Here is a 15,780-nt window from a genome sequence, read left to right on the forward strand (position 1 = left end):
TTTTGCCCTGTGAAGCTGCTGTTTATTTTCTGTGTTAAGTTTCATTGACCATCACTCCACATTTCACAATAATTTCTGTACTCCCTAGCTCTGATGCATGCCTTGGTGTTTGGCAATGTGACTGCCATCATTCAGAGGATGTACTCCAGATGGTCCCTTTATCACACAAGAACTAAAGATTTGAAGGACTTTATACGGGTCCATCACCTGCCACAGCAGCTAAAGCAAAGGATGCTTGAATATTTCCAAACCACGTGGTCTGTCAATAATGGAATTGATTCCAATGAGGTAACCAAATGAGAAGGGGGGGGGAGGTTTTATTTGATTGTTTTGGCTATGAACTTAGAGTCCAGGAGGGGGGTAATTTTTCTTTTTTGATGCTGTGTTTTGTGTGAAGTTACATACCAAAGAAAACCGTGCCTAAAAACAAAGATGGGTTATCCTGGGAAGAGGGTACACTATTGAAAAGGCAGGTTTAAAACATCAAATAATGTAAAGTAAAGTTCAGTCCTCCATGATTCTCAGATGCTGAAGAGGCGTTCATCAGAAACCTTTTAGATGATGCCAGCAGAAATGCTATAATGAGTAGTCCTGTATTTCACTAAAAAAAATATCTATATGGGGATTTTAAGTCCTTTTTAAAGGAGGGACTCTAATGTCCTTTCCTACCTCCTTCATCCTATTTATTGCAATACTGTAAACAAGTGATTTATCCTGAATTTTATGTTATTTATATAGTTACATTTTTAAATATTGCAAAGTGTAACTTCAGAGTGAAATCAAAAGACAGATTTCTGGTGGTGTCTGTGCTTGCTTGTTTTAAATTACTTATCCAGGTTATGTGTTACTGTACTGCAGGAGAAATAATGGCTTCTCTCTGCTGGAGTGTTATTTGAATGGCGCACTCCCTTCAGGTTTCTTGTTATCTGTGTTATAAAACTCAGTGGTCCCTAAAGATAATGTGGAAGTAAGCAGAAAGATTTGGGGTTTGGAACATTCTTTTCCTGATAAATTCTTTTTGTGTTGTGAACAGCACAAAGAATGGGATTTTCAACAGCATTTTAGCAACAGAAGGAGCTTAGTAAGATTTACAAAGGTACAAAAATGACTTAGATGTCAAAGCTTTCCTAGATGTGGTTAATGATCACCTTCAGCTTTTGTACCTTCTGTACCTTTAGTCATGCTGAAAGTGAGTGACTGCTGTATTACAACTGCAGCTCCTGGAGAGACCATCAGTCTTTCATTATTTGCCTCCTACAGATAAAAAGCCTTGTCCGAGCCCACCTGGTCAAGCATTGGCTGATTGTATTGTTCAGATGCCACATCCCCTCAAACTACAAACAAAACTATGTTTGTGGGCTTGCAGCTTAAAAGGGAGAAAAGGAAGACCTCATGGGTTTTAGTTTCCATAGGTTCTTCCATTGAACACGCACCTTGTCTCCATTCCTTTCCTACCCCTCCTTCAGTGTCCAATAACGTTACTAAAAAATAAAAATAACAACAACAAAAACACATTCAAGGCAGATTTATTTAGTTATCCCTCTTCCAGTGGTTTTGCTATAGAAGAAGTAATATTGCATAATGATGAATTTTATAGAAGGATTTTAAAGAAAGTCTAAATGATGTTGATGTTTGCTCTGTTTTCATTGTATATGTCACTGTATACAACAGTATACCTGATCAGCCTACTGTGTTCTATCAGCTGAGAAGAACTTGGACAAACTTATATAGTGCATTAGAGGGAATTCATACAAACAGTGTTACTGAACATTTTTCCTGAGGGTTTGTTTGTTGAGGCTTTTTTGGAGGTGTTTTTCGGTAGAATAAAGGCATATATTCATTCATGTTTTTCCTGGAATTTATCAGTGTTAAAATTTATTTTAAAAGCACATATCTCATCAAGGGGATAAGAAAAATGAAAGGGAAGTATTTACATCAGTGTGACATGTGCAGCACTACTAACTCAGGCTATTTCTGCAAAAGCGGAAACAAATAATTTTACAATTTTTCCCTTTTTCATAGTTTTTTCTATCTTTTGGACAGCTTTTAAAAGACTTCCCAGATGAGCTGCGTTCAGACATCACCATGCACTTGAACAAGGAGATTTTGCAGCTCTCCCTTTTCGAGTGTGCCAGTCGTGGTTGCCTCAGGTCTCTGTCTCTGCACATCAAAACCTCCTTCTGTGCTCCCGGGGAATACCTCCTCCGGCAGGGAGATGCCCTGCAAGCGATCTACTTTGTGTGCTCAGGTTCCATGGAAGTCCTGAAGGACAGCACCGTGCTGGCAATTCTTGGTATGTTCACAATCATAGATTTAAAGAGGAAGAATGGTCTCCCAGCATAGGAGGACCTTCACTGCTAACTGATGGCTTAGTATGCCCTTAGTAGTCTGCTGAGAAAGAATTTGTTTAATTTTAATCTGTAATACCTATTCTATGTGCACTCTTATTTTTTTCTTTTTTAGTTTAAACTTATATTTTGACCTAAGGGGCTTTCAATTGCTAGATTGTTAGCTGTGCAGTATTTCACTTTCCTTATATTTATTCTCTCTTCTTTTCATGTAAAGAGGTACTTGCTATGTTTTGACACAAATTGCTGCCTTCTACTATATTTGGTGATGGCATTGACAGCTCAAAGAACATTGGTTGTCAGTTCCTAAATCTTTCATAAAAATTAGTGGCCAGGAAACGCTCCCACTAATGCTCCCAAATGAAAGGAAGCCATATGAGCCTACTGTCATTCTTTGGCACTTGCCTATGAACATCCCTTGCAGAAAAGCCACGTGGTGAAAAACAAAGCGTTGTTGGCTCTGCTCCCCCAAGCTACTTCTTCATGCTTACTGATGCTGTCTGCAGGCATTTAAGTATATTAGAACTGAGAAAGGCCAGAAGTTCAGTTCTAATACATTTTTAGTTGTTGTTTGCAAGATGACTGTTTTTACTCATTGACGCTTAAGCATCTCTACCTGTAAATTTCTGTGATTTGCCTCAATCTAAGGCCTACTAAAGAAATTCTCTTTATCTTCAGCTAAAGGATGATTGGACCTGTCTGAGTTAATGTTTATGAAGTTTTTTTGTGAAATATAAAAGTTTACTCTAAAAGTAGAGAATTATTTTATTGTGATTTTAATATCTCTAGACTTAAATGTATTCTTCTAATAACTTTTAATATTCTTATAAAACAGAGTTAAAAAGAACATTTCCTTTTTTGCTTTCCTTCCTGTTTTGTGGGATTACACTAGACTGTTGATAATGGAAGCTTCTGGTCTTCTGTAATTGAATTTCTTTTATTTTACTAGAATGCATTTGGTTGGTCTTTTTTTAGAATATAAATGTGATACAGTTCCTATTTGTTTCAGAACTCTTTAATTGTATTAGATTGACTGTCCATATCACTCCATCACTCATTTGTTTCTAGAAAGTTTAAGAATGTCTTGATTTCATTGGATCACATAGATCAAAGATACAAAATATGGCTTAGAATAAAACATAAGCCAAAAGCCAGCAAAAGGTCAAGAGGTACTTCCATTGGAACTATGATTTCATTAATAATTCCATCTTCAGGCTCTTCTGAAAATGTTAATTAAAGCATCATTGTGTAATGGTAACAATCAAAAAAATAAGAAAGAGATTAGTGGATTTCTGAGAGAAGTTAATGAAATCATAATTCAAAAAACATAAACATAACACAATGAAATAATGTTTTGTTACAGTGAATGGGAACTTCATCATTTAAACCTAATTAACACCAGCAGAAGGTGAATGCATCAAACATATAGGACCCTATGAGAAATTGTATTACTGATGTCATGTAAACCCAAGAGAGCAGTTTTCTCCCTGACAATGCTGCAGTTCCCAGAATATTTTATAATTCTGTCCTGATTCTAATTCTAGTGAATTAGTTTTTGTTTACTGAACCATTCTCACTAACAAGCAGTGCAGCAACAATTCAGTGAAATGCTCTCATTACATACATCTTTGGTTCCTCTAGAGACTATCACTTCAATAATGATGGTTAGGGTATATTTTATAGGAAAATATGTTTTAATATGAGTTATGTACTGTTTGAGCATATATCTTTGATTTTTAAAAAATATTAGCCATAAGTTATTTTGAAAACGTCCATAATGAGGACATTTGTAACTTTGACTGCATGTCCCTGTTTATTAAAAACAGATATGTCTGTGAGAAACATTTCTATATAAATTTCTTCTCCAATTAAAGAAAAAAGGATGTAAATAGCTACTAAGAATAGCTGAAATGATTCTGTTATGTAACAAATGTTGACATTCAAGGTAAAGTCATTTCATCACTTCATTAATTCTACATGAAACTTCAGATTACTACCTACAGCCTATGCTACATTATTTTCATTTGAAAAGGAGACATATATTGGCACTACCAGATCAATTTTAGAGTTTTTAAATATGACATTATTTCAACACTATAACTACAATCAAATAAAAATCTAATATTTTTCCAAAATGTTTTTGCAATATTTATACTAATACTGTTCATATATCTAAAAAGTTTCTAATTAAGATGTTTAAAGACCAGTTTTGGTATATTTGAAATATTCTTTCCCTTTTCCACATTAACAGCCAGCAACAGATTAACATGCCAGCCCTTTGCTTAGTATAGTGGCAGACTTCTAAGGAATTGCTGGTATTCAAAGTAAAATGTAAAAGTGTGTTACTGCTTAGCTTTATGCTATGTTTTATTATGTGAGCAATACAAGGTGTGATGAGCAATGACAGATGCTATTGCTACTTATCAAATTTCGCTTTCCCAGACTGACCTAAGCTCATACCAGTTCTCATTTATACCAATAGAGATTTTTAAGAGACCCCAAAGTAGCATTAATGTATGTGTATTCCTATCATAAGAGAAAATCCCTCCCTATCCTAAGTTTATGATAAGTACATTTGAGAAAGTTCTTCAAGCTCCATGTAAATAGGAACAAATTTATTTTAAAGTACTAAAAAGGTGATATTTTAAAGTGTAAAGCTATCCCATTTAAGAAGCTTCAGGAATGGTTGACTGCTTAGTTTAGGTTACCCTGCAAGCTGACCATTTCCTATGTAATATACAGCTGGAATAACATGCTGGGTGGATTTTCAGATGTGACAGTCTTAACTTATTATTTATTAATCACAGAATAATGTAAGATGGAAGGGACCTTCAGAAGCTACCCAACCTAAACCTGCTTAAAACAGTGCAAATTTAGCTCAGATTCCTCAGGGCTATGTCCAGGCAAGTTTTGAACATCTCCAGAGATGCTTGCAATTCCTCTTTGGAATTTGCCTCTTTGAGCAGGCTGTTCCACCGTTTCATGACTTTCCTAATTTATAATGAGAATTTCTTTTGTTACACCTTGTGCTCAGTACATCTTGTTCCCCTGGGCACTCTGAAGAGAAGTTTAATTCTGTTTTCTCTACTATTTTCTGTTAGGCTGTTGAAGAAAATAATATCCTTCCTTTGCCTTCTCTTTGTAAGATGGAACAATACCCCATTTTTGCAGCCTTTCCTCATACATTACGTTTTTTAGTCCCTGATTCTTGGTAGACTCTTTTGGTCTCACTCCAATTTGCAAATATTCTGTCTTGTATGGGGAAGCCCAGAACTGGACACAGTGCTCCAGATCAGGTGTGACAAATATAGAAGGAAAGAATCACTTTCCTGGGTCTTGCTGGCTCCACTCTTGCTAATGCTGCACAGGAGGTCCTTGAACTTTTCTACAAGGACACACTGTTGGTTCATGTTCAATTTGTCCACAAGGACCCCCAGGTCCTTTCCTGCAGAGCTGCTGTCCAGCTGCTCAGCTCCCACTTCGTACTGCTGTAGGGAGGGTTTTCATCCCTGGTGCAGGACTTGGCATTTGGTTTTGTTGAACTTCATGATATTCCTGTCAGCTGATTTGTCTTTCACTGAGGTCGCCCTAAATAGCAGCTTTTTCCTTCAGCATATCAACCAGTTCCCCCAGTTTGCTACTGCCCATGACTTGCTAAGAATACACTCCATCACACTGTCCAGGTCTTTAGTGAAGACCATCTGCTTTAACTTCTGGGGAAAAGCTCTGGTTCAATGACTGCACTTTGGAATTTATACCTCAGATCAGATGTTTATGGAAGCTTTTAATTATAAAGTTTCTGTGCTCTTCAATACATGGTCTGTTGAACTTTTTATTACAAGTGTCCTAAGGCAGTCCTGCCCATAAATGAAAAAACAACAGCATAAGAATTCTTTCTTAAGCCATTCTTTCTTCTCGACAGAGATGCTAAAATGATATCTTAACACCTGCATGTTTTAACACACACAAACACAAAAACACCCCATAACAGCTTTTTTGAAAAATAATTGCACCTGCTATTAGTTACTAATGTAATCTTCATTTTATACTTAATTACTTTATTGTTCCCTTAAATCAACCAGTTACCTGTCTGGAAATCAGTTTTTGTACCTCCAATTAATTGCATATAAGGTTGCATCTGCAAAAAAAAAAAAAAAAAAAAAAATTAGTCTAAGATCCTTTAGGATGTTATTAATTAAACAACGCATTAGTAACAATGGGATTTCAGGTTCAGGTGTAGCAATTATGTTAAACAGCTTTATGATTCAAAAAAGAAGTAAAGAATTTATGCTTCGAAGATAATTATGTTTGTATTTTCTTTCAGGTAAAGGAGACTTAATTGGAGCAAACCTATCCATTAGGGATCAAGTTATTAAAACAAATGCAGATGTTAAAGCTCTAACATACTGTGACCTCCAATGTATTATACTCAAAGGTCTCTTTGAAGTGCTCGACCTCTACCCAGAGTATGCTCACAAGTTTGTTGAAGACATACAGCATGATCTCACTTACAATCTAAGAGAAGGCCATGAAAGTGATGTAAGTATCTTTAAAGGTTTCTGCAGTTATTGTCATCTTTCAGATGCTTGTCACAATAAAGAAATAATACACAGATTATGTTAAAAGAGCCGCTGATTCCATTGGTTTGATAATTCAGATATTACCTACATGAATTGTATATCAGTTGGCCAGATCATAAGCATTGAACAACCTCTCTGCTTGTTATTTTCCATAACAAACATCATCCTTGAGAGAAAATGCTTTAATTTTTTTTTATATTTTTTGTTTATATATAAAAATAATTCATATTTACACAAGCTATGTGTCCAAATAAAGGCTTTATCCATACCTTTTCTAGAAGCTCATGTGCCAGCCTAATGAACATTCATTTCATAATCGTTGGTTATCACTTTTAGTTAAGAATGTCATCACACACACTGAAAATGAAAAACAGTTCTCGTACACTACAATTAAGATGTGTTTTTCCACTTAAACAAGTACTTTATTTTGGAAAAAAAAACCAAAAACCCAAAACAAACAAAAACCCCAAACAAAAACAAAACAAGATGAAATTCCAGATAAAGCACTCCTGAAAGGCTTCAGTACAGACTCAACAAAGTACTTTCACTGATATTATATAGAAAATATATAGAGAGAGATTTTAATAATGAAAAGCTTCTATGACAGCCCTCTTTTTCTGACTTAATCATGTGAATGCTCAAATACAGTTATAGCCAAACTTTCAAGTTAGTGTTTAACAGGTCAGGTATTTGTCTTTGTTTTGTGCTTCTCCTAACACACAGAGAGAAGTAACATTGGAAAAACAGGAATTTTTGCTAGGATAATATCAAGACAGGGGACAAATATAATGCCAAGTAAGAGTGCACCAAAATACTTTTCAGTTCAAAACCCCAATGAATTTGATATATGGGCTGATTTTTCTATATAGCTTCCTATTAGATGTACTTTGGTGCCAGTGTTTCCACAGCAACACTCTATTAAACCATTACAGCAGAAAGGAGTCCATATATAAGTGTGTACTTCTGGAGAGGAGAATAACCAGGATCTCTCTCATTTGTTTGTCTCTTGAAATGTCTCCAAACTTCCTGCTGATGAAAACAGCAGCTGAGAGTACACATCTGTTCTGAGAGCTTGGTGATTAGTTTGTGTAACACATTTCCCTTGGGGAGGGATATTTGATATGAAAAGGAGTAAAACTCCATTTAAAGATAGGGTTTGAAGATGATTACATTCCCCTCTACAGTTTTGTCGTGGAACTTGATGGATCCCCACAATCTGTTGCTTCATGCTTTTCTGTATGATGACAAATCTGAGGATCACCCTCTCAGCTGCATTCAGTTTTTATAAATTCAGGGACAACTCTTCCTGATTAGAGTCAGCTGGGTGATGTACAGACTGCTGCGAGCAAGCCTACAGCAGTCTTGGAGGTGAGTGTTTCTCAGGTTCTCCAAGGAGGATGTGATTTAAAGCAGTGCAGGACACATTCAAGTAACTTCTGTGTTTTAAAGTAGTATTTGTGAGCATATGCTGTATTTTCATGGTATAATCTGCCACCTTAAAATTAAAGGAAAAAATATCCTGACATGAAGTAACATCCACTGTCACAGGCAGATACACAGAATCCAAGATAGATTATCAGTTTTGCTTTCACCTACATCCTCTGGTTAGCCATGTCCTCTACTAGTAGTTCTCTTGCAGTAGAACATATCTGTGCATCTCATTTCTTATCCAACCATTTTACTTATCAATAAGGATAAACAGCACCAATAAGGCAGCCAAAAATTGTACCTGGTGTGCCTGGTCAAAGCAACTAACTTTGCTTCAGCTGGAAAATACTCTGTCTTCATTACTATAACTTGCAAACAGAAATAATTGGAGTTATATGATGGTTACTCTCAGAGAAAAGTAAGAAGAAAGTTTTCAGATGTACAGTTCTTGGGTATGTTAATATGACTTCTTTCTTCTTTTTGTTTAAGTACAGCACTACTTCTTGGGAATGGTGTTATGGGACAGTTTGGAGCTAGGTTGCTGTATCTCGATTCCCTCTCCCTAATATAGGGAGATTTTACTTTTCAGATTATCTGTGACTTCCGCAGCTTTATGGAAGTTTTGGATTTGGAGAACATTTCTGTAGTTAAACAGTAGATCTATTCATTTGAGTAAGTCTGTTTCTCACTCTTTTTTCTTGGAAATTTTAAATTACTGTAAATCTGTACCTGAATGTGAATTCAATAATTCTTAAAATTAATCAGCAGCAGTGTATAGGGTCAGGTGAATTGCAGGGTGAAATAGTATGAATTTCCCCACTATGACTTGTGAACTGTCTTTCAGTCCTGACCTAAAATGTTACTGCATTTTCAGTCAAAGTCCACCAAATCTACTGTAGGCTGAAGATTTATTAGCACTCTAAGCCAGCATTAAAAAGCTGAGAATGAATAAGAATTTAGTCCTGGTTGTTCATTATCCCCATTCCACCTTTGTTGTGCTGTTGGAATGGTTCACTGCACACAAAATTGAATCAGAGATTTTAACTGAATTAGAAGCATGTGGACAAAAAGGGGTCAGAAGTCATCTGTAGTGTCCTGATCCTGAAGTGTCAAAATCGGATACTTGGCACTAGATTACCTATCTCCCTTACCTACCCACACATAAAAAAGGGAAACATTTTAAATTTGTTTTCTTGGTTCATTTGTAAGTCTAAGAGTGTAGATAATTATGTGCTCCATCTGCATTAAAATCCAAGTAAGGTATAACTGTGGAAAAGGTTCAAGGACTTCCATTGTTTTGTCACTTTTCAGTAAAACAAGGAGGAGACATAACCAGGTTTCCCAGTAACAAGTAGAAGCTGTAGCTGTTTGGTTATAGACGGATTGAAAGTGTTGTTTAGCAGTCCTGGAAGAAAAGCCCAGATTTTGAGTATAGGAGATGACAACTATTTCAGGCTCTAATGATTAAAAGGCAGAGAAACAGACACAAAATCAGAGAGATAAAGTTTCTATGATTCCTCATGATAACTCTTAAGCCAGGAATTGCTAAGTGATTTATTATTATCACCATTAATGTGTGTTTAGCCACACTGGCAGTGCTACTATGCCATCTTTTCATACATTCTCATCACAGCAAGATGTAAATTAGGAGAGACTTTTTGTTGATTGTACATATTCTGACCCTCTGCTTTCTTTGCTGTCTTGTGATCAATAAACCCATAACTGTGTTTGTAAATGTATTCAAATCTTTGAGGACAGTTAGACAATTTTTCTGGTTGCTGGAGTTGTGACATTAAAACAATGCAGCCATTTCAACCAATTTTTCTATGTCTGTGACTGTGTTGTCACAGTAAGGAAACAGTTTGCTGAGTAACACAGATTTTGACATGTGCCTCACCCCATCTATATAATTTTGCACTATGAATTAGAGGTTGCATATGTATTAGGCAGTGAGAGTGTCCATATCTGATTTGATAAAGCTAAGCACTCAGAAGAAGGTTCTTAAAACATATGTAGCTACATCTGTACACATACATTTATATAAAAGAAATTGGAAACTATTTTGTTATCCACCAGCCCTAGAAAATGTGTTATTTGATACATTTAGAGAGTAGTAGCAGCTGTTTATAACTCTGAATTATCCTATGAAGAACTCAGAACAAGTAAATGTTTGGACAACATCTTTGAAGGCTTTATAATATTTTATTGTTTCTGATTATTTCTTATGTCCATGCAGAAGAATCTGCAGTATAGACAATATTATTCAGATTTTAAAAACCAAACCAAAACAACAACAACAAACACAAACAAATAAAAAACCAACCAAAAACAAAACCAAAGGCTGGCTAAAGCCACACCGATAAAAAGAACAAGAAGTCTCCTTGACACCTATGCTGTTCCTCATAGCTATAATTAAGTCCCAAAGGAAGACAAGGCACATGCAGGCACAATCTTTGTCTCACTAAAGCTCTATCACTGTGTGTCATTTTCAAAAAGAAGTGGTTATATTGAAAGGTCAAAAATCCATGTTTGTAAATAGGACTTGCAACTAATAAGAATATACTTTTCCTTTTGTAGACTTAGAAGTAGTGTTCTGGCTCCTACAAAAGCTTCCCTTCCCCTCTCCCCAAAGAAGCAGCTACTGTCTTTAAAATGAAAACACTGTTTGTGAAACAAAGGAAGGATTGATTCTGTCAGTGCATCGCAGTATAAATGAGACATAATGACAGGGTTTCATGAAAATGTGGTAGATTCCTTCTCCAGTTGGGAACATGGAGTCTTACTGCACCTTAGCCAGGCTCTTTGATAATAAAATAAATAAATAGACAAATAAATTTTAAAAGGCAATCAAGCAACCCCACCTTCCCTCTGAAAGGCATTGTCTGACAAAATAGGGATTGATTCTTGTACTTTGGAGAGGCTGGTGTTTAGCATTTATTAAATTTTAATGACTGAGTTGTGAGGAGTTTTTAATATAATAAAGCTCAGGTTGTTATTAGCAGTATCTAAGAAATTGCAATGGATGATCCTCATTTTCTATTGGAAAATCTGACAACTGACAAAATCAATTGTTCATAAAGGTGAGAGTAGCTCTAAGCTCTGGAGCACACAACAGCAGGCACAGCTTGGGGAAAAAATGTCTACAAATTCTGATCTAAAATATACTGAGCTTTCTGATTCATTCCAGCTAAGCATTAAGTATTTTAAAAGCATGTTAGTAATTCCTCCTCATGTCATTTTAACTGGCTCATTTGAAGACTTTTATCTTTCTTTGTTCTAACTGGTGGCATTGCTCTTGCTGTAAGAAAAGAGCAAAAAATATTTTGAATGCAAGCACAAAATTCAGATTAAATTCTGCCTTGCCACTGTTTGGTTTTCAGCTAGGAGATTACATATTTGATGTGCATTCACTCTTGCCTCTTTATTCATGTTTTTTCTAGATCTAGATTTCTACTATAGGTCATCTGAATTAATGAATGTTACTTTCCAATATAGCAATAACTTGTTCTATTACATATTTGATTGTCTATTATGAACCAGCAATGAAAATAGTGTGAAATTTCTGATATTTTTAATGCATTGATTGTCTGCAAAGTAAATAGTATTTTGCTTTAAGGAAGAAAATAAGTTATCCTATTTACTACTGTATAAATATTAAGGAAAAAAATAAGCATGGGGATGTTTTTTGCTTTTAATCTTGGCAAGTTTTGTTAGATAAGAAAACCTGATAGAAACTTCATTCACATAATTACTTATTGATGAGTTTAACTTCCAAAGCAAAAATAATTCCTATTTCATGTGTATTACCTATGTGTTTATAATAAAATTCATGCATTGAAAAAATGAATTTCCAAATTAGGTCTTACAGCACTGCTATAGACACAATTCCTCTACTCCATCTGAGATCATGGTTCATCCTGCACACTGCAGGACAATCACACATTGCAAAATATTTTTAATAATAAATAATTTTCATAGAACATTTCCCAAATAATTCCAACAAACTTTTAGAGAGAGGAGATGGTTTTGTAACACCACCCAGCAGCTGTGTAAAACGAAGTGGTTTACCTTAAAAAAGTCAATCAGTCCTACTTTAACAGTAGTGTTGGATAATTTTGAGGAAAACTTCTAATTTTTAAATATGCTTACAGCATATTAGGCACTCACCTTTGTCAATACTTGTCTGGCAGAGGATCATGTACTATTATTGCAGGTGTAGCTCACTGGTTTATTGTCAGTAAGTATAAATTTTGCAAACTAAGAGACCAATCAATAGCAATTTTTGTGTTTCTGTACAAGAATTATTACAACAAGTAGAATATAGAATTCAATAAATCACCTAGAACAACAGGAGTTTAGTACTTTATTTGCATGATTATTCTTTATAACCCCCCCCCCAACAAACAACTAAAATAACTTTAAGCCTGTGAACCAACTGTTTATGATCTTTCTCTTTATTCCACAAGCACGTGGTTCCCTTTGCTCTACTTGTCCTTGTAGAAGCCCTAAGTGAGTGATGGCTGAACAGCCACTGCTTCTGCCTGAAAGACACCATGTACTAATTTTTCCTTTACACCTCTTGTTATGGAGTCTATAAACTGCTCAACTTCTCAGTGATTATAGTGTAGGAATGAAGGTGCTCCTCATGCTGTCAAAAACTAAACTAATTTTAAAACTGTTAACATATAATTAATTTTGAGACATGATTCCTGATGTGTTCATTGGAGTAGCTCTCTTACCTGCCTCTGTGCATGGACTACTCACCAATTAGTGCTGCTGTGAAATGTAACTCAAGGCTTTCACATTTTACAAGCTACTCAGATTTTTCATTTATGCTTCTGGGACAAGCTGGAATATTTCGTCCTTCTTCCCTCTCTCTCTCTCTCTCTCTCTCTCCCTCTTCCCTAAATAAATTAGTCTATTTCCTGAACAAGGCAGCACTCTCAAAATGTCATTTACACAGCTCAACTTCTTTATTCCTACGGAAAAAGTCATGCAGCTGTAGATGGCCACGAGCACTGGCAGAAACAAAACCAGAGCTGTTAATGCACCTGGTTTACACTTCATTTATGATATTAAATGGATGAGATGTGGTTCAGGAATAAGCTCTGTCCTCTAGCTCTCTGCAAGATATTTCACAGGTCTCCTATCTTTATTGGTGACAGTAAGCATGTTTTGGTGGATCTTTGGCTATGAAGTTGGATGCTGGTTTCAAACAGGGAAATCTGCTGCAGTAGCTTCCTCCCTGTGCAGTGTCAGTCAGTCCTTCTTCCACTCCTTCAGCCTGGCAATTAACTGCTTCACTTTCTATGGGGGCAAGGCTGACCTGGAGCTATAGTGTAAGCCAGGCTTACAATCCTTTCTCTGTAGTCTGGTAGCTCATAAAGCTTCTTTACTAGCAGCCATTGATGAGCATGTGTGTGCCTCTGAGCCATCTCTTCCCCCAGTACCCCTCAAGATAATCACCTCACTGCGTTGTTTCTAATATATCCTTCAATATGGTACACTGCTGAGAAATAATGCAACAAGGAAACAGGTAATTCAAAAAGGACAGACAGGTTGGCCTTTTCATTTTCTTTCCTAGTATCTTTACCTGAAGAATCTTTTTTCCCTGATAATCTCCTGTTTCATCTCTGTAGCCTTCTGTCATTCTAATTTTTTGAAAATAACACAGACACTGTTTGGTTTTGTATCTAATAGTTTATTCATCTGATTTGTGGTCATTTTTCAGTTAGAAGATTCACCCCACCACAATATGGATGCAATTATGTCATCTTTTCCATTAATTTTTTTTCTTTAGTTCTTGTATTTTTACAAATCTTTTCCATTTTACACCTAAAACAAGTGGACAATTAACTGTAAGGGTGAATCACACAAGGTGTGGAAAAAAAGACAAAGAGGAGGAGGAGAAATTAACCAGTTTACATTAGTTTGGGAGTATGTTATGTATTCCAACTCTTTTACTTTTGTGAATGGATTAAGAGACAGGAATTATGACTATTAGCCTCACATTATTTATTAAAATATTTTCAAAAGTGGACCTTAGCACTTTCTTGACAAATACAAAAAAACTTTCATTGTAACTAGAATTATCATGTTTAAATAAGTGACAAAATTTTACTTCTAATTTTAGCTTTTGAGTCCTTTTGAACATTCTCCATTCTCATTCATTTCACTTCCTAGGATTATTACATTCTGCATCAGATTATAAAGCTTAACCCAAGGGTAACATGTTGAAAAAAATCCAGGCTAGCAAAGCAGCTTATTGATGGTTTTAGACTGTTGTATGAGGAGGGTACAAAACACTGTGTCAAACAGAATTTTAGACAGGAAAAGCTCCTGGCTTTCAGAGTATTGCCTTGGAATCTAACCATATTTCTATTTTAATTAGACAGGCATGCTAGAGGATAACTTTTTTTCCAATGTGTCTCAATGTGCCTTAGGGAACATCATATTATAACTTTTACAATATTAATATTATCTTTGTCTCTATGCTGTAAAAAATGGAAAATAGAATTAATCCTAATATACCTAAAATTTAAAATAATGTCAATTTGGAGAGAGAATTTAATTTTTTTTCACTACTCCTTTTATTTTTATTGATGTAGCACTGATCTGTCAGTGACCTTAGATTTAGAAGTGTTTTTACAATAAGCTGTTCTTTTATTATTATGGGTAATATAGGACTAATTAATGAATGAAATGATAGTACCACAATGTCTTCTATAAAAACATTAGTTCTGAAAGCATAGACTACCTTGATATATAATGTTCATGTCAGACTGGCTTATGTGGTGAAGTTCCTACATGACTTGCAGAGTCATTGTAACCTCAGGATATATGCTGAAATGTGTGAAACTAAATGTAGTGTAGTCCTTGAGAAAACTGTCTATAATCTGTGTGAGCTGTGTATCAAGTTGGCATTTTACATCGATACAAGTGTGTGTTCTCAATTTTATTGCACTGGTAATGTTTTTAGTGCCATTTTTCTTCAAACATCATAGAACAGTACAATAACAGAGGACCTCTGAAGGTCATCTAGACCCACCCCTCTGCTCAAAGATATTTTTTCCATGTAAAAATGGAAAACCAGAATTTTTTTATGTACAAATGCAGTCAAAGTTTCTACTGATATAAAAAATAATATATCTGCGTGTTTTTCTTTTTAATCATCTATACCTTCAGCCAGTAAAACCAGAGCTACAGAACCTGCCTACATAAGTGCAACTAGAGTTCTGCTGAAAATAGATTTGGTATCCAAGTCATATATTACATTACATTATTAAAATCATGTTATTATTTACCACATCACTGACAATTTTTGAAGATTTGGTAAATAATAGCATGACTGTAATAATAAATATATACACACATTATATACATATATACTGTATATAGAGTACAGTAGTGCATAGATAGTAAGT

At 35.3% G+C, this 15,780-nt stretch overlaps 1 protein-coding gene across 1 annotated transcript in view; it reads left to right on the forward strand.

The window, feature by feature from the left end:
- KCNH8 (potassium voltage-gated channel subfamily H member 8) overlaps nucleotides 1-15,780 on the forward strand; it is a gene marked incomplete at both ends in the record, with an annotated part of 172,677 nt that overhangs the window by 132,848 nt on the left and 24,049 nt on the right. The window contains 3 exons of the mRNA XM_082290170.1: nucleotides 89-288; nucleotides 2,044-2,293; nucleotides 6,673-6,887. Of these exons, the coding sequence (XP_082146296.1) occupies nucleotides 89-288; nucleotides 2,044-2,293; nucleotides 6,673-6,887 (665 nt within the window). The remainder of the gene's footprint in view (nucleotides 1-88; nucleotides 289-2,043; nucleotides 2,294-6,672; nucleotides 6,888-15,780) is intronic.

This window comes from Coloeus monedula, assembly GCF_965178545.1.
Source record: "Coloeus monedula genome assembly, chromosome: 1".
NCBI lineage: Eukaryota > Metazoa > Chordata > Aves > Passeriformes > Corvidae > Coloeus > Coloeus monedula.